This window comes from Gobius niger, assembly GCF_951799975.1.
Source record: "Gobius niger genome assembly, chromosome: 20".
In the NCBI taxonomy this organism is placed as follows: Eukaryota; Metazoa; Chordata; class Actinopteri; order Gobiiformes; family Gobiidae; genus Gobius; species Gobius niger.
In genome coordinates, this window is record NC_136871.1 from 20,325,658 (window position 1) to 20,348,086 (window position 22,429).

At 41.2% G+C, this 22,429-nt stretch overlaps 1 protein-coding gene across 4 annotated transcripts in view; it reads right to left on the reverse strand.

Annotated features, from left to right (window-relative positions):
- ephb2b (eph receptor B2b) overlaps positions 1 to 22,429 on the reverse strand; it is a 124,093-nt gene that overhangs the window by 68,271 nt on the left and 33,393 nt on the right. For all 4 annotated transcript variants that reach the window (XM_079579095.1, XM_079579094.1, XM_079579093.1 and 1 more), the window contains exon 2: positions 11,189 to 11,268. In XM_079579095.1, coding sequence (XP_079435221.1) covers positions 11,189 to 11,268 — 80 coding nt within the window. The remainder of the gene's footprint in view (positions 1 to 11,188; positions 11,269 to 22,429) is intronic.

Genomic DNA, 22,429 nt, shown 5'->3' on the forward strand with positions numbered 1-22,429 from the left:
CACAGCTCAGCAAAGGCTTGACCCAGTGCCCGACCACTCTCAAGAGCCAACCCAAACAGAAAGGAAAGCATGCTTGGCTGAATCAAGTCAAGTAAGGGGAAAAAAAAAGTTATTTCATACTGTTTTTACTGACATTAGATTAGAACGAGTTCGAGGCAGATAAACTGTGGTTCCCGTAAAACTCTGTGTGAGAAATCAAAAGGCATTTAGTGGTCGCGTGTGGCTGTCTCAACCCTTTGGGAGCAGTTTAAAAATATCGGAAAGTGTAATCGATCTGCAATATCAAAAGCCACTAAGCCACAGCAACTCATTTCAGGAATTACAGTTATCTTATTTTTTGGCTCGCAAGTTGTGTTGGATGACAACGTAGCAGATTCAACATTCTGAGCTTGGATTAACTAACACGTCTCCAAAGTGCAGAGCTGCCGGGTCTTCTGGCCCTGAGCTGGCAGACATCATCATCTCAGGTCATGCGCAGCCATTGACCTTCCCACTTGTTGAGAAGCAGTGGGGCGGCTGTGGGCCAATTAAAGCAGAGTGGACAGTCTGCCGCAGCCCGGGATAAAAACAGTTTAAAAACATGAATGCGGAGGCAGGTGGGGGTGGTCACTAATGAGAGACTCAGACGGGGGGGAAAGTGTTTGGTCCTGTATTTCGAAGGCGGGGGGGATGGGAGGGGAAGGGGTGGCAGAAAGACCCCAAACAAAATGCGTTTTGATGGAGGGCCCCTTTTTGTCCTACCGTGGCCTCTTAGCCCTGCTTTCATCACGGCCAGTGGAGGGAAGCAAATGGGGCATAATAAGAGCCTAACGATCAAGCTTGGAGTGTGAAATCAGAAGAAACGTCTTCATTTTCACAGCTTTGCACCCAGCGCCGGTGTGAAAAGGCTGGTCATGTGTTTTAAGTACAGAAAGTGGAGGTGGCGAGTGTCAGAAATGATTAGGGCCAGTCAGGATGAAGGCAAAGGAAGTAAAGTCTCGTTTTACTTTATATATAGAATAGACTGTATGCCAACATTAGAGTGAAGGTGAACAGTTGTGATTTCTAGTACAGATAGATTCAAAACTTGTCTTCCAACCTCGACTCACCTAAAATGTCATCAAATCAACCTCGGGGGGTAAGCAACCAGGAAATACTTTTATTGTGGTGAAGTGAATCTTCTTCTGTCCCCTGAGAGAACCCCATGCACACACAGCGTACTCTTGTGAGATTCAATGCATGACTACCTCCAAACAAAACCCCTCTCTTTTATGTTTTAATTACTCTTGTTGGGTCCCAGGCTTTTAATAATCCTGTTTATGCAACGTCAAAGCAGCCAAATGAGTTTTACTCTTTCGCGTTCCCGGCAGGTGACGTGATTATGTTTCAACACACAAACTTTCAAGGTAATGCCGTAAATCGACTTGCTTTAACACTTTTATCTCTGTATGGTTACAAACTTTTAACGCATTGGTGGAAGAGAAAGAAAATCCATCAAATCCATAAACCGCGTAAAAAATAAGAACTGCAATAGTGTTTTTTGTCGTACATTAACTGACTAACATTACGCTGTGCCGCTTGTCAGTTAGCGACACACCTGTCACTGTGAGAAATAGATTTATATCACCCACATTTGCAGGCGCTTCTGTGTTGTTACAGAATAAACTTGTACTTTCATCTTCGTCGACAAAACCGGCTCCTAACGGATGCTTCTCTCTTTTGCCCTCTGGCATTTCCATACAAACTGTAATTCAGTTAAAGGAATGACGACACTCCGGCAAACTGTAAACTGCAAAAATATGTATTGTTTGAACGGAGGAATAATGTCAGACGTGCGGTATCAGTACAGTTGAAGGAAACACGTTGTTGTGGTATACAATGGCCTCTATTTTATTATGAATCAGATAGATTTTCATAATTAAAAACTGATTACCTTACAATAATATGTAGATTGACTTTCCATTGTGGCTCAAGTATTCAGACTTCATTGATTAACCTCTTATCCAACGCCTGAACTAACTGCATTTCTTCCAGTTCGGTACTACCCAAATCTACTGGAGAGAAACAGTGTAATGCCTCAGAAAAACAGCAAAAAGTAGATTTGTAGATTTGTACTGTAACATCAACCTGCCCAGGGACTACAGGTGGGAATTAGCACTTTTGTACTATAACCTGGCACAATGCATCTTTCCTTTTGGTCAATGTTAAATTGTGCACTGTCCCTGTCCAAATAAAAAACATACCATGCCATCAGTAGGTCCAAAAAAGTAGGCGCAGGTGCACTTCAGAGATCAGGTATAAAACTTGATAAACAGAGGGGAAAAAAGGATCTGAGACACTTAATTAAAAGTACTTTATTGAACGGACATGCCGACGCGTTTCTTCCGCAGGGCAACGTTTTCACCTTGTTTTTGTCACGTTTTTTTGCTGCATTTTCGTCTTTGTTTTTGTCTCTATTTTGATGCTTTTTTTTAAGCTTTTAGGTTTTGGGTGAAGCCAAACTAGAGAAAATGTGCTCGGTTCAGGTAGGGGTTAAGTTAAATGCTTAAGAATGTACGTCTGAAATTAATTCCTTACAACGGTTCTATGTAACTCATGCACCTAGAGGCCATAAGCGCCACTGCAGTTGTCATAGCATGTTGTGTTTTTTTTTTTAACTCATTAATTGTCCGTGAGAGTAAATATTGCGCCGACAGAAACGACAAAGGGAGAGAGGGATATTGCACATCCAATCACACAATGGAGATAATGTTTAAGTGGCGCAAGCCCGCAGCTAGCTTTGCCCGTTAGCCTGTTAGCTTCTTCTCCGTGATTCCATTAGTGTGTATTTGGGCCTCCGACCTGTTGGCAGCAAAGTTGCAATTGTGGTTTTCTGGCCAGATACACCAAGGGGAGATGAAAGACCACCCCCCCCAATCATCCCATTAAGACTTGTATTACCCCCAGAGGGACTACGAGAAGGATTCGTTAAGGTAACTACTTAGTACTGCTTTAATGCTCATGGTAAACACATGTACAGACTCTGAACAAGCCTCGTGTAATATTAAGAATAAAAAGAAAATATGCCCATTTTTAGAATCAGACGTCAACACAGAGGAAGAAAAATATGGTTGCGAGTACTTCCTGAGCATACGGCACCATCTAGTTTATTGCAATATGGACAATACATTCTCTGACGCTTGTTCACCTTATATTTCAGTATATCGTGGACAGCTGGGGTTATTGCAGTCCAGTTGACTTTCTCAGAGTTACATTTAAGCGGCACAGTTCAGCGACGCTCACTGACAATGAACTTCAGAATCAATATCGTCTAGTGCCTCTCCGGGGAAGACGGGCCGAGTTCAGCTAACCTCCGTAATACATCTCTGTGACAGCCGGTCCCTGCAAAGCCAACCGTAACACTGCGTCAAGGCCAAAGACAGCACTCCCCTTCACTCACGAAGTACTTGCGGAGATTCAACATTGGGCTCCTCTATCACCGCTAATTTCACCGTCGTCTGAAGAAAAGAGAGACGTGTTTACATCGTGGCTCTTCACCGACGTCCAAAATCCAAATTAATTGGCAGTAATGTCGGTAATGGATGGGCTGTCATGTTCAAGGACATGCACTAAGGCAGGTATTTGAAAGGGGATTTTGAATGCAAACCTCAAAAGGGTAAAAGACAGAGGGTCGAAGTGTAAAATAACCACAAGATGTTCACTCTGAAAGCTTTTTTTTTCTAAAGATGGGCACTTTCGAAGAGTCCTCTGCCAAACAAAGTGAAAAGTGACATCTGATGTAAATCTTTGGAAGAGCTAATGTTTTTTTAATAATAAATCCAGGTTGTCTGAAGGTTTCTGTGTGGGCTGAGGCCAAGAGCCAATGGAAAGATATTCAGTCAGATTGCAAATTGACAACGACCTCATTCTTTTGGGGCCAACTTTGTGAAGCGAAAACTAGTTTTGTGAAAAATGACAATGCAAGAAGAGCTTTTCACACCTCACATTGACATTTCCACATTGAACACACACAAAAAAAGCAGCAACACCAAAAATGCCTAATATCAGTCAGAAGTGTCTGCAGGACAATTAAATGAATCCTCCGAAAGCATTTCACTTTAACCCGGAAGGTTGCTTTTTTTATGTCTACTTTCTGAACTAAACTAAATATAGGCTATTGTGAAGCGTCAACGCGATATCTTAGAGGGATATTTCTGAATTTTTGACATAGGGCCTCATTTCCTAGCTACCCAGAGTGTTTCTTGAGATATTATTTTTATTTTGTTTATGCAGTCATTATATTTGAAGAGTTTAGTAGAGCTAGGCTAGTGATAGCCCATGTCTATGATAACTAGTAGCCTGCATTAAAAACCTCTTCAAAATCATGGGGTAGTCCTCCAAACGTTGCCATATCTGATTTGTAGAAAGCTCCTTTGTAAATTTCACGTGTAGTAATGCCGGCCACAGGTAAACAAACTACTGGTACGATCCGGTAAGCTAGTAGATCACTCCGCCGCTGCATAGCTTGAACCAGGAAGCTGATGCTGCTCAAATATAAGTTATTCTAAATGCAAAATGGTTATATTTCAAAAATTATTCACTCGACACAGACATTTAAACCAGTGGTCTGGTATTATAAGTGATTTGGCTCAGGTGCACTGTGCTTGGGTCAGACTGTTTTTAATGCAGGCTACAAGTTACCATCGACATAGCACTAGCATAGCACCACTAAACTCTTCACATATAAGGACTACATGAATTGAAAGAAATATATATATACCCTATATATAAACTATATATAAACTGCGGCCCTATGTCAAAAATCCTGAAATATCCCTTTAAATGAAACAAAACGTGGCAGCGATACCAGTGTGTGACCAAAATAAAGCATTTGGAAAGTTAATGTTTGGCTGCCTGTAGTCAAAACAAAACTGCAGCATCTTCACAGAGAAGAGCAGATGACGTCCCGTTCCGAGGAAACAAATGAGTCAGGTCTGAGGAGAGGAGGGATTTTTAGTTTGCGTGAAATGTTACACAGTGTGGTTTTAGTCATTATGAGATAAGGATCTGTAACTTCGCAAAGGTCTGTGTTTTTCACAGATAGAATGATTAATGCAGAAAGACATCATACCAAATGAAACAACACCCATTAGCGTTAGTTTTTTTTTAAGACGGCTTGTTTCTTTCACGTGGGGAAATACATTGTGTTATTCCTCTCTGTTTTGACAGCCTAGAGTAGTGTTGAAATGTTTTCCCACATCCGTCAAGGGCACTACCAAGTCCCAATATAGCGGCGCTCAAACACACCGTTCCCACACTTTCGACGCCGCACCAACCGTCTATTTATCACGTGTTTTTTTTGCCATTACATCGTATGAATTAACTTAGTCGTGCTTCACAACCCACAGCCTGCACTACGCTCTCTATCACTGACAGAGCCAAATGAATTATTTACAGAAAAATCAAGCACCGCGAGAGAGAGAGAGGGAGCGCCGGCAGAAAACTGCGAGCAGCCACAGCCGCACCGTCGCCCCATTTGCAGATGTGGGAAATGTGTCAGAGCAGGAGAGCCTTCCCCCGCAGGGACGGCCTGGACAAATGACACCCACTCTCTGCATTCAATTACACCGACACGGGCCTTGGGAAGTGCAGGAGGCTCACTTTCAGAGAGGGACAGATACAAGCACAACCATAAGTACAACTGTCTGCTCAAGTCAGCTCCGATTACCACTGACCACTGCTAATGCACAACATGTGAAAGCACCGACATGATTCCACGCTACAAGATATGATTATCTTGTGACGGCATAATCGGAACATTTGAACTAATTTCTTCAAAAGTTAGCAACCCCACAACTGGAAACTACTAGAGATGAGAATCAAACTGGATGTGTTCAATTTACTTTAAATGAAAAAACACATTACATTTTACTTTTAGTGCAGAGATTACCACTATTGTAGTAACAACAAAGTTACAACTAGCTATTTATTGCTCTTCGCCTTTAACTGCACAACAATCTTCATCATGACGGCTTTCTGCTCCTTTAAACAGATCCATATTGACAATTGATGGTGCTAAACGCCCGTGCTCGTTGTCTGCCCTCAATTAAGGCAGTGAGAGGGTCATGAGGAGCTTTGACCTGTTGTTCGTGAGTTTAGCAGCTCCACTTGAGATGAAAGTCCTGACCACTTAACCCTGATCCGCTGTGGTCCGCTGTGTGCTGTACATAGGAGTTATAGATGGATATTAAATATAACTATAATTCTACACAACAAGAGCTTTATGCTTAGATTCTCAGATACCATCGGCACAAACAACAATTCTCACATTCAATCTTGTTTTTTCTTTTTTTAACTATTTGGGTATTGGAAAATGTAAAAAAAAAAAAAAAAAAATGCATAAATGTAATGTCTTTTTACAGAATTAATTCATATTATTATAAATATATGATTATTTGTGTGTTACATTTGAACTTGATCTGAAATTATAGGAAAGGATTATATGTAAAGCGCCTTTCACAGACATGGTCACAAAGCGCTTTACATGAGACAGTTATTAGAGAACTTCATCATATAATATGTAATCAAATATTGACAATATCGTAGATTTCTTACTTTTATTCATAAAATGGACGGCAAAATTATGTGAATGTTATAATTTGTAAGTTCCCTCCTCTGTGCTCTTTTGCCTTCATGTCTGCTGACCACCATTCCGTGAAACTACCCCTAGACAAGTCGGTCGGTTGAAGAATTTAAAACCTTTGTTGAAGCCGCTCGAAGATGCCGTGAGGCCTTGAAGTTGTTAAAGGGTTTCTTAAAAAAGTCTTAAATTTGACTTGCAGATACCCTGTGTATCCATATCATGCCAAAACAAAAATGCATGACAACTTAAAACTTTTAAAAAAAAGTTTTAGTTTTGATTTTTCTCATCCCATTTCTATCATTTGTTCCTGATTCAGTCCTGTTTTGATGCATTTACATAAAAAAAAACAATTTGCTAGCCATTTGTGTCTAAACATTATGGAACGAGATGGAGTAAAATATAGCAATAAAATGTTTTTTTGCTGTATTCAAGACTATATCAAAGATCACTTTTTGGTAACACTTTATATTAAGGTGTGCTCATTAAGTATTAATAAGGTACAAATAAGCATTAAAGCATAAAGGATTATCTTATCTTATCTTAATAATATGCGTGTATTAAGTAGTAAGTATTAACACACTGCTTATTATACTTTTATCTGTTAACATAGTAATAGGCCATTTATTTATTTATTTATTTATTTGACAGGGACATTGCACAACAAATGTGTTGCACAAACCAGTGAGAGCTACAAGCTAATTTTCATCTGTCGTCCCTGGGCAGAGGCAAAGTGACAGCAGGTTTAAACAGTGACCGATGAGCATCTGACTCTAGAGTTTGTTCACAATATAAAATACATATAAGGCACACCTCAAACATTCAGATACAATATTTACAGTATTTACAATAGCAATTACAATTATATACAGTTTTTTAAAAACGTGTCCCTTCTCATATCTACTACTACCCCCGTGTTAATGCTCACAGATCTGACCGTCTTTCAACCACTTCTTCAGATTAAGTTTGAACTGTTGTAAAGTATTACTCTCTCGAACAATCAATGGCAACGAGTTCCACATCCCTGCAGCTTTTACAGAGAAACAATTCTGTCCAAATTAATGCTTATTAATACTTAATGAGCACACATTAATCTAAAGCGATTCTAAACATGCAGCCCTATCTTTTTCACATTTTGACTGGTTTATAACCAAACCCCTGAAGGTGCAGTACAGTTCGTGCTCAGTATTCCCTGTTACTCGTTGCTACAGTATGTTTCATGTGGGTGGAGCAATGTTCATGAATCCATATGTTCACTGGAATCTGAGGTCAAAAGTTAGTCTATTTTGGGAACCTGTGCATTATATCTTGGCTGTGTTTTTTAACAGGACAGATAAGTTATGTTATGAGTTTTTCTTCTTGACAAGAATAATAGAGTTTTCACTCGTCTGGCGCAGATACACCATTGCTTTACTTGTCATCTTACCTAATGAAAAAGCGGCACAGCTTGGCTATACATACAGCGAGATATTAAGTTGATTTACAAAAGCTGAGATAGCGTTTAACATAAATCAGCGTGTATCTGTTGCTTTATGGCGGTGTTTGGACGACTGCCTTGCGCTTATAACGTGATAGCTGATGTTCATATATCTGGTTGAATAAAATGGATGATGTGACACATGCTTTCGTTTTGTTTGCGTTTCCATTATGAGTATCACATGTCACATCAGGATATATTTCATGACGCTACAGAGTGAGTGAAAGCCAAACGCCGGTGCGGCACTCTGCTGGATATCACTGATCCACTGGCTGAGTCCATATACAGCCACGCATGTGTGTAAGACAATAGCTTCTGTAGGGCACCTCTGGCTGCGAGGGTTATAGGCCAGTCTCAGAGTCTCCACACCTGTTGTCGTGGGCAGCGAGAGACAGACTTTCGCCTACTGCCGCCGTGCGCTTTCCAACGGACCACGCCAAAACGCTCATAAAACAAAAAGAAAGAAAAAAAAAGCATAATACCCACACAAACTGTAGGCCGAGTAATACCTGACTAAATCTCAGGAAGTTTGCGTTTCATTGCGCTCCAAGTCTGGGATAAAGCCCGATTGTTAAGGGGATTTTCAGGAAGACGTGTGTAACATTTCATTGCGTTCGACAAAACATAGAAAGTAGAATTCGGTGAGGATGTGTGAACATGAGATTATTACAACTTTTAGTGCTTTTAGTGCTTTTAGTGGCAGCCCAGTCCAATGGATTTTGTCAGCGCAATATTTCACACGACTATCTCGACACAGTACGCTCCATTAAATTAAAACAGAATGTGTGCCCAGCTTGTTAGGTGAGCAAATTGTGCCAAAATAAGACGGGTAAACTGGATGGCGGGGAAATAATTGAACTTTCACACACAGGTGGGTGAGCTTAATAATTGTGTGTTCAATATGGCTGCCATGCCTGCGATTGGATTCATAGTGCAATATTTTTAACTTGGCAATACATTTACACTACCATGCACTTTTCCTCCCTGCTAAGTTTTATTTTATTTCAGCATTTTACAAAAATGACATGAGAGCATGCTAAAATGAATAATAATACAAAATCATGATAATAAATACTGTAATATAAAATCGAAAAAGAATATTAAGTGGATTTCTCAATTTGTTATGTTATTAAACTTAAACTTCAACATATGTGTGTATTGGATATTTCGTCTTTCAAATAATCCTTTTGGTGATGGTGATGGAAATTATGTTCAAACTTCAGGTTGAACGAGAAAGTTGCCCTGAATATTCCAATTTGGGGAAAAAAAACATTGGAAAAATGTTTCTTCTGGGCCATGTTTCCGATGAGAATGATTAGTAATAATTGAAACCATATTAAAACAAAGCCATTAATTGAGTAAAATTGGTTGCGTTTTCTTCTTTCTTTCTAAATGCAGCCGCAAATAAGAGTGCATAATTTTTCTCTTTCTTTTTGGACTCTGTTTAAGAAGCCTAAATCCTGTGGTGAGAAAAAAAGTGAAGGAGAGCGAGACTCTGGTTTTGGCTGGATTTGCGTAGGCCTGACTTCAATGTGGCTCAGAGGAACCCAAGCCTTGGCTAACCATGTGGAAACACAGTGCATCAAACAGCACCAAAGCACTGTGCAACACATACTGGAGCTATTTGTCTGGCTTAGGAATTCTGGGCTTAACAGTGTGGCTTTGGGACTGGTCGTTCCTTCTGTGAGAAGCAGTTCGGCCATGTTGCAACACAGACTCAGAGAATCTCACAGCATATTTTGGGCGCATATTGAAATGATAATAATAGGGTTGAAACTAACTATCATTTTGGTGAGTGATTCATCGATTGATCACTTTTTATGAAACAATTTTATCAATTGATGTTTTTACCAATTTTCAACCACATGAAGCTAAAGAGTCGCTTGAGGCCTTATTACCCAAAAAACATATAAGACATCTGTCTGAGTGATAAAGCTTCTTCTGTCGGCACTTGGCATGTTATAGTGCCCCAGTTTATTAGAAAAAAAAAAAACTTGATAACTAAAACAGGTAACAATTGTATTTCTACAGTGGATTTGTTTCAGTTCTTCAATAATGTGCCTCATAGTTGGTATTAGAATATTCAACCATCGGCTGCTAAGGCTTGAGCAGCTTTGACTCTCGTGAACAGACCAGATCGTTAATTGAGCTTTGACCTAAAGGTGAGATAACAAAACCTGGCTGGAGTAAATTGACCACAGGGGAGTGAGCCGATTTACTCAGCTGCCTGCACTTTCTCAGAGACACTGATCAAGTGTCCGCTGATGTCACTGTGGTGACCTTTCTTATGTTGAAATGATCGTTTTAGTACCTGTTGATCTTCAGGAAGTTGGCCAACATCTACTAAATCTATGGAAATATATTTCCATATATTTTACAGACATTTTGACTTATTTCATCCTCCCCCAAGACACTGGAGAAAACTCTTTTAAAATGATTGCACAAAAATAATTTATGCTGTGCTTGACAGTTTAAATAGCTGAATGAATGAAATACAAAAATCCCTCTGGGGCAATAAAGGTTTAGATTCATTCAAAAAGCTAAAGTAGCCAAAGTTGCTGTGATCCCACTTTTATAGAAATGCCGTCGTCAAACACAGTGATATCTGAGGTTATAGATCTACCTGCTCGTGGACACGTGGACGCCTCCGTCTGTCTCTCTCATGGCTGAGCACCACTCAGTCAGTCGCAGCTACTGGCTTTGGGCAGAGCCCTGGTAAAGTCAGGCCAATTACGTCCCAGAGGGACGGAGCTAAAATGCAGCCGCACTGATCTTTGAGCTGAAACTCAGAAAGGTTCAGTGACGCTAAAGTTAAGTGCGATAAATTGTGTTTTTCTTTTTTTTCTTCATTAGTAGGTTCATTAGTTACTTCATTAATTTATTGTAATTAATTAATTGAACACGTTAAGTCCCTGCACTATTTATCCCAGGTCACTGACCAAAGACCACTGTTTCCTTTGTGGCGGCATCTGTTTAATATTGGATTAAATTGCTTGGCTTGGCTTGTATCAGAGCAGGTTGTTTGTCAAACTGATCATTCCTGAAGTCACTAATGTGAGCTGTGGAGAGATAAGGCTGTTTTGAGGCGAGGTTTATCGTAATATAATACTCACACTGTTGTCACTGGACCCTGACACTGGGTAGACCGTCCATCCCAGCTCCGCCGTCGCTGTGGTGGAGTCCATTAGTGTTTCTGAACAAAAACAAAACAATAATTAGTTATTATAGCAGAGCAATGAAATAAAATAGCAACTCCAATGCACAATGTATTATTAGGTTTTGAAAACTATAGTAAAGAAATGAAAATAATGTTTAGAGGCAGCCGCTTAATAACAAGACAGAAAAAGTCAGCGCTGCCACTGTGACATCCACCAATCAACTGGAGAGCAACCCGCAGCCTGTGCAGGCCTGTTCAGAAGAGGGGCAACCCTATAGCTATAGTGGATAATCCGTGGAAAGGAACACCTCGGGTAATTGGGGTCAAAAAGAATGTGCCTCTTGTCTGTCATGAGGTCCACTGTAGACGACATTCCACTGATGTGACCCATTTGTCTATCAAAGGCTCAGCCGAGCGTTCACAGCCAACTTCCTCGGCTTTCACAACCAAAATAACCGTAAATACTGCATCATTACCATAGAATACAAGAGAACACTGGCGACTAAGAATAAGAAAATGCATTAGATAAGTCATATTTTTATCTAATCATTCTTAAACAATACAATGCACATTTTGCTCATGGAGTCGCAAAGTGTGCAGGATCAACAAATGACATTGTGATGATCATTTAAAGTAATATCGCAGTGTGTACTTTTATCTTAATCTATTCTAAGGACTCATGATAAAATGCACAAAATCAACAGAGTTCAGAAAGGCATTTTGCGAGAGTCTGTTTACATTACACTGGGCTGACTCCTGGACCCCCGTTAATGAATTTGTGCTGCTGTTCGGGGCCCTCTACATTAGTATCAGGCAGAGTGAGCCGACAGCAGATGGAGAGGACATTCATCAGGTCGGAGGCGGCAGCTGCAGTTCTGAAATGCCACACAGGGATTTACAAAGTCCCCTGACGAACACAGTTTCTAAGCTCCCCCTAAGTCAGCCCCCAGTGTTGAAATATAACACTTTTGAGCAATTGTTCACTGCTGCTGCATTCATTTAGCCATATTAATTGTGCACTTTAGCCGAGGAGTGTCCCACGGCTTAAAAATAGCTTTCGCCATATGTATGCATTGTCCGGATTTCATTCAAGTCCACTGGAAAAAGCTGAATGAGCAATGTTGATCACGTTTGTTTTTGTTTTGCTGTTACAGTATACTATCAGGTGCAAAAGTAGATTCAGTCAAGATAGATTCTTTTTTTTAACCTCTTAAGCCCCACCTGAATTGGGCACATTTTCACCAGTTTGGCTTAACCCAAATGTAAAAGCTTCTGGGGGAAAAACAGCAACAAAAAGAGGATTAAAATGCACCCAAAAAGTGAGGAAAAAGTGAGGAAAAAGCAACGAAAAAGCTACAAAGAAACAACGAAAGAGCGTCATGAACGTAGCGGAAAAGGGACAAACAAAAGTGATGAAAAAGTGACAGAAAAGTGACGAAAATGCAACAAACACGCACAAAAAGAGTGATATAGGAGAGACAAAAAAAAGCGATGATAAATAGCCATGAAAGAGAGACAAAAAAATACAAAAAAAAAGAAAAAGCGATAAAAAAAGTGACAAAAACATGACGAAAAATGATGAAAAAGCCACAGAAGAGTGACAAAAACATGCCAGAAAAGCAGCAAAAACAACAATTTAAAAAAGCAACGAAAAAGTCACAAAAAATGTTGTAGGTCTTAGCTTTCAAATGAGGCCACACCAAGGGCCCACAGTCCGCCGTGCATTTTTCTTTTCTTTTTTTTTGTTCATCCGGATACTTTACCAACATTGCTCTGAGCGTAAACCATAAGCTCGGTTTCCCTGATTTATGTCCCCCATCCAGCTCAGCTTCTTTTTAATTAACATCCTTTGCATGCTTTGTGTTTATTCCTGGTCTCTCTGCTTACATTCCGCGTCTCCCCACATGCGTAATCTAGATTTTCCCTCCTATTCACTTATCACAAAGCCCAAATCGTATAATTAGGCAGATGAAACCGCAATTGAGCAGCTATTGATAACCTTTGTGCGTGTGAGACTCCGGGACGTGCGTGCCGTAGTCTGTACGGTTGTTCGGCAGAGAAATGGTAATTATCCGGCGTAATGATAATGATAATTAGTGGAGGAGTAAAATGAGAATAATGAACCCCCTCTGCGGTGGCATGGGGAAAACTTGTGGGGGGAACAGGAAGAAAATGTACCCCTGAAACAAAGAAAAAGGAACGCCCCAGCCTTTGGTACGCACTTTCAGTTTCAGACCGTGGGTCCCAAAAAGCTTTCTGGGCCGCCTCTACAGCCGTCATTGCTGTTTGAACACATTTCTACAACATGCTAAATGTTAATTAACTATATATTTGGGTTTTTATTCAACGATTCAACGGAAAAGTGTCAGGGCCGGCTTCATAGAGATTAATAGTGCTAATTTAGTGTCTGACTTCAAACAAATCCAGTCATTTATTAGCACACAAAAAGCCCATGTTCTATTTGTGTCTATCTGTTGCCCCCTCGCTGGACACGCAGAAAGACTGATGACTTCTCCTCCACGTGCTGTCGACAGCTCTGTTACAGCAGCCACAGACATCCATTTCCTCCCGCAGAGCAGAGCAGCACATAGCTCACAGCCTCTGCCTCTGCTCCACCCCCAGCCGAGCGGCCAGGCTCTCAGCTGGACCTGCGGGTTATTAATCTGAAGGAGGTCGGAGCGCTCAGCTGACGGCAGCCCACTGCAGGAGACTCTTACAGTGTTTGGAGCTGCACAGGACTGTTTGTATCATGGGCATTTGGGCCGCCACAGGGGCTGTCCACTATTTCATCATGTTGATGTCTTGGGGCTATCTAGAACAATTATTTCCTTAAATTATTTAATTTAATTTTATTTCATTTATTTAGGATACATTTTGTGCAAGTATCGTAGCTTTTTTATGCTATTCATTCTGCAATCATTCCAGAGACGGAGGTAATAAAAATGTAACTACCGGTACTCAAAATGTCAAGTCAACGTAACTAAAAACCATGAAAATATGCATTTTCTTCTTTATATAAACTGTGAGCAGCCAGGGAGGCCATAAATATGCAAAGAGCTGTGAGTCTGCGAAAGCTGCCTGGTGCAGAGTGCTTCCTCAGACACTTCCTGAGACTAAGGAGCGACTTCAGTGTGATGTGAGAGCTCTCTGCAGTGAGAGGCTGTCTGAAGTGACAGGAGAGAGAGAGGGGGTCAGCACCATCTCCACACACTCTAAAGAAAGCAACAGCATTTTCAAAGAGCCATTCAAACAAGTGCAGATCACAGAGTGTAAAGAATACAGCGAGGACGAAAATAAACATTTCACACAAACAAGCACATACAAAAGCTCCAGACAGGAAGCTGGACAACTGTGTTTCAAAATCAAAGATATGTCCTTGTTAAAATCAATGTACTATAAATAAGTAAATAAAGCATTGCTTATTTGGTTTTTGCAGAGATTCAGACTGTGCAGAGGTCTCCAGATGGAGCATCTGACAAGCCATGCTCTGTCCAAAGGCTCTGACAGACAGACGGCCAATTAGTTCAGAGGAGCAGACCGAACACAGAGCGTGAGTGACGGATGGGGACATCTGACTGCCCCACGTGAACTCAGTTAAACCTACACTTCCAGGTCCTACCCCGCTCCCCCAGGGACAAACTGTGTGAATCTTCATGCTATATTATCCCTGCTGGGATTTATAGCAGTCTCATTTTCAAGTTATGTTATTATTTAGATGAAATAACAAATCATATTAATTGCATCATCTTAAAATGTTATAAGAAATGCTAATCAATGCTAATCCACAACTGGCAATACAAACAAATCAGTAGGCTACAGTGTATTTTTTTTTTTTATTGCATAATATTGAAATAGATACATTTGCTTTGGCACTTGTATGGCATCAATACTGGAGAAAAATAAACACAAGATGCAGATGAGATTACTTTAGCAATGAATTCCAAATTTAGCCCAGCTGCTTTAATGACTGTATAAGCTTCCATTGCATTCACCATATGGAATGGAAGATAATTTTACTTCGCTGTGGACCACAGTTTGAGACTGCAGGTGGAAGCAAAGGGAGCAATGAGAGGGAGAGAGTTCAGCTTCCTGCCAGCCTAGTGTAAAAACTTTAAAAATGCTAAACTGCATGATTACAGGTCAGCCTCATCACCACACCAGAGCTTGCGTGCAATGTCTAAAGGTGCTACAGCATATTGTGAAGCTCTATTCCATATGTCCATGTATTTCAACATTATAACTGAAAGCAGTATAGTCAATAGCAAATGTGGGTCGACTGCAGGACACAGAGTAACATGAGTAAGCTGTTAATTGTTCTACAAACAGAAATCTATAATGTACCAGTGTGGATATCTGCCCAGATTAAGGGGCAAGGCAATGATACGGCCCACAGGGAGCCACGGACATGATTCATAACTTTAATGACGGACAGAGCTACTGTATGGCTCGCTGGAAAGAACAACACGCTGCGTCGTTTAGGGAAGAACTGGATCGAGGCAGCAGTCCGGAGAAACTCAACTCATCTGTCAACGCACGCTGGGGCCATTAAGGTAGAGCTCCCACCACTGTCACATTACAACACCATTCCTCCAGCATAAACGAAGCCCTAATGCTTTTTTGTAGAGCGAGATCTGCAAGGTTTTTCCTTTTCCAGTCACTTGAAGAGTTAATGGCAGGTTGGCACGCAGACTGGGAGCGGCAAACAGCGTGTTAGACAGCGACGTGTCAGATGGGTTTATGCAGAGTGAAGGTTACAAAGTGCTGAGATGTCCCTGCGGTGATGATATTCCACAAGGTGAAGGGGAGAGACAGACCTGGCCCGATCTGATTAGATGATTGTCAGCGTTTTGCATATCAAGATCAATTTAAAGTTGCTGCCTTTCAGTAATCCTTAAACTATTATGGGCGGGCCTGCTTCAAGTACTCAGGGTTTTGCCCTGTTTAATTTTTACAGAGAAATTGTTGAAGCCAGAACTATCATCTGTGAATTTCTTTAAAGGAACAGGCCACAGTTTTTTTTCCATACTGAGATATGCTCTTACCTAAGCTTAGACAAGTTGATGCGTACCTGTCTGGTCTTTGTGCGTGCCCGTGGAAGAGCGTGGTAGCGTCTAACTTCAACACCCGTTTGGAGCTATAGGAATATGCTGGGAGAGGCCAAATTCTAGCAACATCTTTGGTCGTTTTGCGTGACTGAGGGCACGCACAAAGACCACTCGTGTCTAAGCTCTGGTAAGAACATATCTCAATATATAAAAACGGTGGCCTGTTCCTTTAAGGTCATAAACTGAAAATGTATTGTCAGTAAACTGGCACTTCAACTCAACTATTTATTTAAAGCAGGACTTGTTTACCTTAATAAATCCTTTTCGTAGTCCCTCTGGAGGTAATACAAGTGTTAATGAGATGATTGGGGGGGGGGGGGGGGGGGGTCTTTCACCTCCCCCCGGTGTCTCTGGCCAGAAAACCACCATTGCAACTTCCCTGCCACCAGGTAGGAGCCATCAATACACACACATGGAGTCATGAAGAAGAAGGTAACAAGCTAACAGGCAAAGCTAACTGCGGGCTAGCGCCACTTAAACTGTATTTACATCCAAGTTTGAGTACAAAAAAATATCTCCATTGTGTAATTGGATGTACAATGGCCCTCTCTCCCTTTATCTTTTCTGTGAGCATAGTATTTACTCTCACGGACAATTAATGAGTAAAATAAAAACACAACATGCTTCGACACCTGCAGTACCGCTTATTGCCTCTAGGGGAATGAGTTACTTAGTACAGCTTTAAACCTAACTCACAATACAAAGGGTATGCGCCATAACCAGTGGGCGCTGGCTGCTCTGCTTTATGACCACGACACTGGGGGCCGCCATTGCTCCGCCATTGCTGTAGTACCTCCATATCGCCACTAGGCCCCCATTGAAAAGCATTGGAGTTTAGACACCTTAAAAACAACTTTAAAGCCTGGTTTCAATTGTTTCAACACTAGACTAGGCTAGATATTCCTCCTGAGATAACGCTGGATTAATCACAATATATGAAACCACGCTGGTTTTCATAATAAGAATTTTTGAAATCTCGTACTTAATGAGGATCGGACTGTTAGCATTGGAGCAGCGCGAGCTACACGTCACGCAAGGGCCGAGTCTACGGTGAAGATCCCGCCCGTATGTCCTTTTTAGGAACATGCTTCGTCAGAGCTGGGGAGGGGGAGTCTGTAAATCCGCCATGAATTCCCCCACGGCCGTGGTCATTATGGTAAACGGGGAGGAGTGAGCATAAGACGTCCATTATTTTTTACAGTCTATGGCCATAACAAGTTAAATATATATCATCACTATCTACCACGCAGTCAGTTCATTTCCAAGGCAAAGAAAGACGAGAGAGGAAGTCGGATGGTTAGTTTTGGCAGCATTTGACGACGTGAGAACTATGTTACCACACACACACACACACACACACACACACACACACACACACACACACACACACACACACACTCACACACACACACACACAAACCTCGACGCGCATGAAGCGGAGCACTCAGAAACTGTTGACAGAGAGATCCAACATGGCGCTCCCGGGGGCCCCAAAGGCAGAATGTATGACAGTAATCTCTACAACCGCACTGTGCCGCGTTATCAGTCAGTGTACGTTCACTTGTCAGCGGAGCCAAGAGGCAGCGGGCAAAAACAAATGGAAGTGCCGCAAAAAAAACTGCTACTTGACATATACCCGCTAAATGTCAGATGCCTCAGCTCGTAATAGCCGCAATGCAGCGCTCCTGATAGCATTGTAATCACGGGCAATGCATCATAATCAGCCTCTCCTTCTCCCCGTCTCGTGATGTGTGCCGGCAATTAGCGGCACCTGTAAAAGTGTCGTTAGCTTAGTTCCGCCATTAAATTATAGCTAGTCCTGAATGACACCATATTTCAAGGCGGAGAGACATCAATCTGAGCTGTAAATTTGGAGAATGAGAAAGCTGTCACCGAGCCAATCACGGGCGACGTGGGCAAAAGCTGCCTAATAACTTCGGATTTACAAGTGCGCTTTTCCATATTTTCCCCCCAAATCTCGGACAACCCGCTGAGACCTGTTTAACACATCAGTGCGTTTCGGAATTCTACTGTGGAAAAAAAAAATCAGTAAAAATCGGGGGGCCCCGCGTTTTTATTAGCGGCAGCTGAAGGGAACACGTGTATGATGTGAAGCAAGAGGCAGGCAACGGTACAAGTGACATTCATCTAGCGAAGCGATCACGTAAACTCCTCAAAACGAGCGTCGCAGTGTTCGGCTTGCCGTGCAAAGGAAAGAAAAAAAGGGAAATACCTGCAGCAAAGTTAGAGCGGCGAAGTACAAATCGCTCTCTGTCAAAGTGGCAGCTTTTCAGATGTAACGACCAATTGGCTTGATGGAAATAATGATAGCGTGACTCATGCCCAGGAGCAAAACGCCAAGCACGGCTGATTAAACATTCGTAAATATATGACAGAACATTAACATTTTGGGAGTATTTTTCTGTGTTGTATGATTCTTCTATTAAATTTGATTATAGCACGGCATAGTACAAAATAAGGGACAGCGAGTTGCCAAGTCAAAGAATGCATAATGAAGGAGATAATAACACATAAGTTGCACCAGCCCTTGGCAACTACTTGGGCTCCATTGACAAGCCTCTCTCGGCAGCACGTTGTTTAAGCATCCATTTGCAAACTCGTTCCTCTCCCTATGGCCATCTAGCTTTTAGCCCGCAATTAGCTTTGTCTGTTTTCTTTATTGCAGTAAGAGTAACCTTTGCTTTTCGGCAGTGCCTCACACGTGTCTCACTCACTCCAAACTTTCTTTCTGCTGCTCAGTTAACTTTTTTTTTTTAAATCTTCAGTGGCAGGAGTAGCAGATACTGGTACACAAGCCTAGAGCGCCCTCTAGCAGCTGTCAATGGGAAAATAACAAACATGTGAAATAATACCGTTTGATGTATATGTCGCACCTGAGTATAAATCGCGCCACCAGCCAAACTATGAAAAAAACAGTGCGCCTTATTGTCCGGAAAATAAGTAATGCAATATTACATGCATTATAAATACATTTAGAGTATCTGTGCCTGCACATTATTCTGTTAGGTTTAAGCTGCATAATAGGGGTTTGTATTTAATGGTTCTAATTGGTTTAAGTGGTATCTAAACTCATCAGTCACAAGGATAAAGGATAAAAGTCTCACAGTATATGATAGACGTGAATAAAACACATTGATACATTGACTCCAGATGAAGAGGAGCTATTGGACAAAACTTGCTTTGTTGATTGCACACTGACTTTGCTATTAATAACCCTGTGGCGTCCCACCTCACAGCTTTGTAGACACTTATCTCTGAGTGTGGTGCATAAGGACCATTTCCCCTTTTAATTTACCTTCATTAGACGATGCAGTCCCCTGGGAGGCTGGTAACCTCAGCTGTAATGACTGGCAGCACAGACTAATACCGGCTGGCGATAAACACAATGACAGTGAGATATGATGCTGAAAATTAATTAAGCGGAGTATCCAGAGTCCTCACTGCAGAGGAATAGTGTATAGGCCGCGTGCATGTAAATTACTGTAAAAGACAAGCACCTAATTTTACTGTGATGACCTGTCCTTGTTTGGCTGATAAAAGAGTTCTCCCGTAAGTTTGCGCTCAACTCTGGACTACATAATGCTGTCCAAGTCCAGTCATTAAAGTCTGACAAACAAATCTCGTTTATGGCCTATTCTACATCCATTTAAAGAGCCTTTCATCCTCTAAGAGAGCCTTTTATAAGTCGGTAGTAAATTCCTGGGCTGTGGCGGTGGATCCTTATCATTTGAAGTTTAGCGATAGGCCTGAACTGTTGACCTGTCAAAGCTGCGTGGCTCTATTTCGCTCTTAGAATAGTTCAACGGTGAAAGTACATTTTAGAGAACACATGCACAGCTTTACATAGTGCCATAGGAGGAGAAAACAATTTTGCATGCCAAAACAACTTTAAATGTTAAATATTTAGCACACATTTTGGTATTCTAAGTACTAATTTTGTCATGTTACTCAACAGACAATTCTCAGGTTTATTCTTTGGCAAACATGTCCACCATCTATCAGTGAGAACTTTGTGTTTTTCAGAAAAATTGATTTTTACCACAAGAAACATCTGGGGGGGGGATCAGAAGATATAGACAAAATGTTGCAATATCGTACAGTATATCTCAAGATACAATGATTGAACCACTTCAACTTTTACCGGCCGGCATAGCGCCGTCCTGGTTTGAGGTGCGCAGGCTTCGAGACAGAAAGGGAAAGAGAACTATTGATGTGAGGGTCAAACTGGGAGACTTGATCTTTCGCCAGTCGATGCTGTCTGTCTGCCAACAAAGTCATCACATCAGAGACTCTGACAGCCCTGAGCTCTCCTTCACACTGCGCTAAAACAGCAGTCTAACCCAGCGCTTGACCTGCGCGAGCGGAAAATCTGTCAGAAAACAGCTGAGCTAAGTTATATGCAACCATAAGATAAGCAGCCCAGTATTAAAAATCTATGTGGTATGTTGATAATGAGTTATTAATCTGATTATAATGTACAGCTGTGTGGGTAAAAGTAGTCTAGTTATAAGTACAAACAATACAGTTTTGTCTGTGCCATAAAATCATTGTTATACTGAGAAGACATGCATATTAAGCTGTTTCCCATTAAGACACAAATGACAATATGGCAATAATTATTGATCATCAAAGAGAAAACTTACTTAGAAATACTTTGGAGAACACTAAAAGACTCACTCATTTTGTGATCGACTTCAAATATTAAAACACGGTGCTGACTTTGACTCCCATTGGATTTTTAACATAACACTTTGATATCACTTGCTCGCCTGATCCCGAATCCTCCGTGGAGAAAGCTTCCCCCTAACTCCACCTCACTTCTTTCAGAAGGACCACACATACAGAAAGGTTTTTTTTCCCTCTTTTTCAGCAAGTTTTGTAGAGTTATGATGGGGTTGTGACCTGAGGACAGCTAAAAAAGTACAGGGAGTGCTCGGGCTGGCTCGCCTGGTGCACAACTGGGACCATTACTGCGTCCAATCAGGGCAACAAGAGGCCTTAGAATAACCCAAATATGGCTTACAGTACAACAGCCCTCGAGCCTTTGCAATCAACATCCTCTTAATCATTAACTGCACGGCACAGTGGAAGTGCTGTTGGCCGGCCATTAAGGCACTTTCAGAACTGTCTGTTTGTCAAACTAATATACACTGGGAGACATCGGACACCGCCACAGCACAAAACACCCAGCTAATGGTTTCATGGCGGTTAGCGGGACGAGAACCAACCAAGAAAAGATGGTGCTAATGGAAGAAAAACAATGTTACGCTATGTCCAACTTTAGGGAAGGGAATTAGTGGGGTAGTTTTCGTAACTAATTGTCGACAAATGTGGGCAATTCATCGCATACCAATGCCATTAAAAAAAAGGCTCATTTTATTTCCGTTTGTAATACTTATCCCCTGATTTGCTTAATTAATTTGATGTGGATTTACAGCGCCGTTTTTAGGATTTGGTTTATAGTGAAGGTGACCAAGACAAATGCTGCACTTCTTTTGTGTTGAAGGAAATAATAGTGATGCGTGTTTCGCAGATGTGCCTTTTCAACCTCTCTCAGTCAGCTCAGCAAACAAAAACATACTTTCTGTCAAAGCGATGTGGCACATTGGCTTACACACTTTTCAAACACAGTCATGCTTTACGAGCCTGTCAGCTGAAACGTATTCAAAACATTTACACCATATTATCCTTATTTATGATGCATACTGCTAAAATGCCCAACAGCTGAAGCCAAGAGTGTGCCATGCTCGTGTAAAATGATACAATGTACTGCACTCTATTGTAATATTATATTATTTAATTTTTTTTTAAATTTTAAAATTTAATTTAATTTTTATAGTTTATCCATTTATGTCATTTTGCTTATGGGCTGAAATAGTGTACGTACAACCCAGTTTATACTCATTTACTTATGAATACATTGAAGTGTAATATTGTGCTTCTTGAGCTTAATGCTGTCTGCAAAAAATATTGAAAGCTTAATGCATAATGTGCCATGGCATTCTAGGCATTTAAGAAAATCTCAAAACTACTTGAAAAGTTACTGCCTGTAATTTTGGCCACTCAACGGC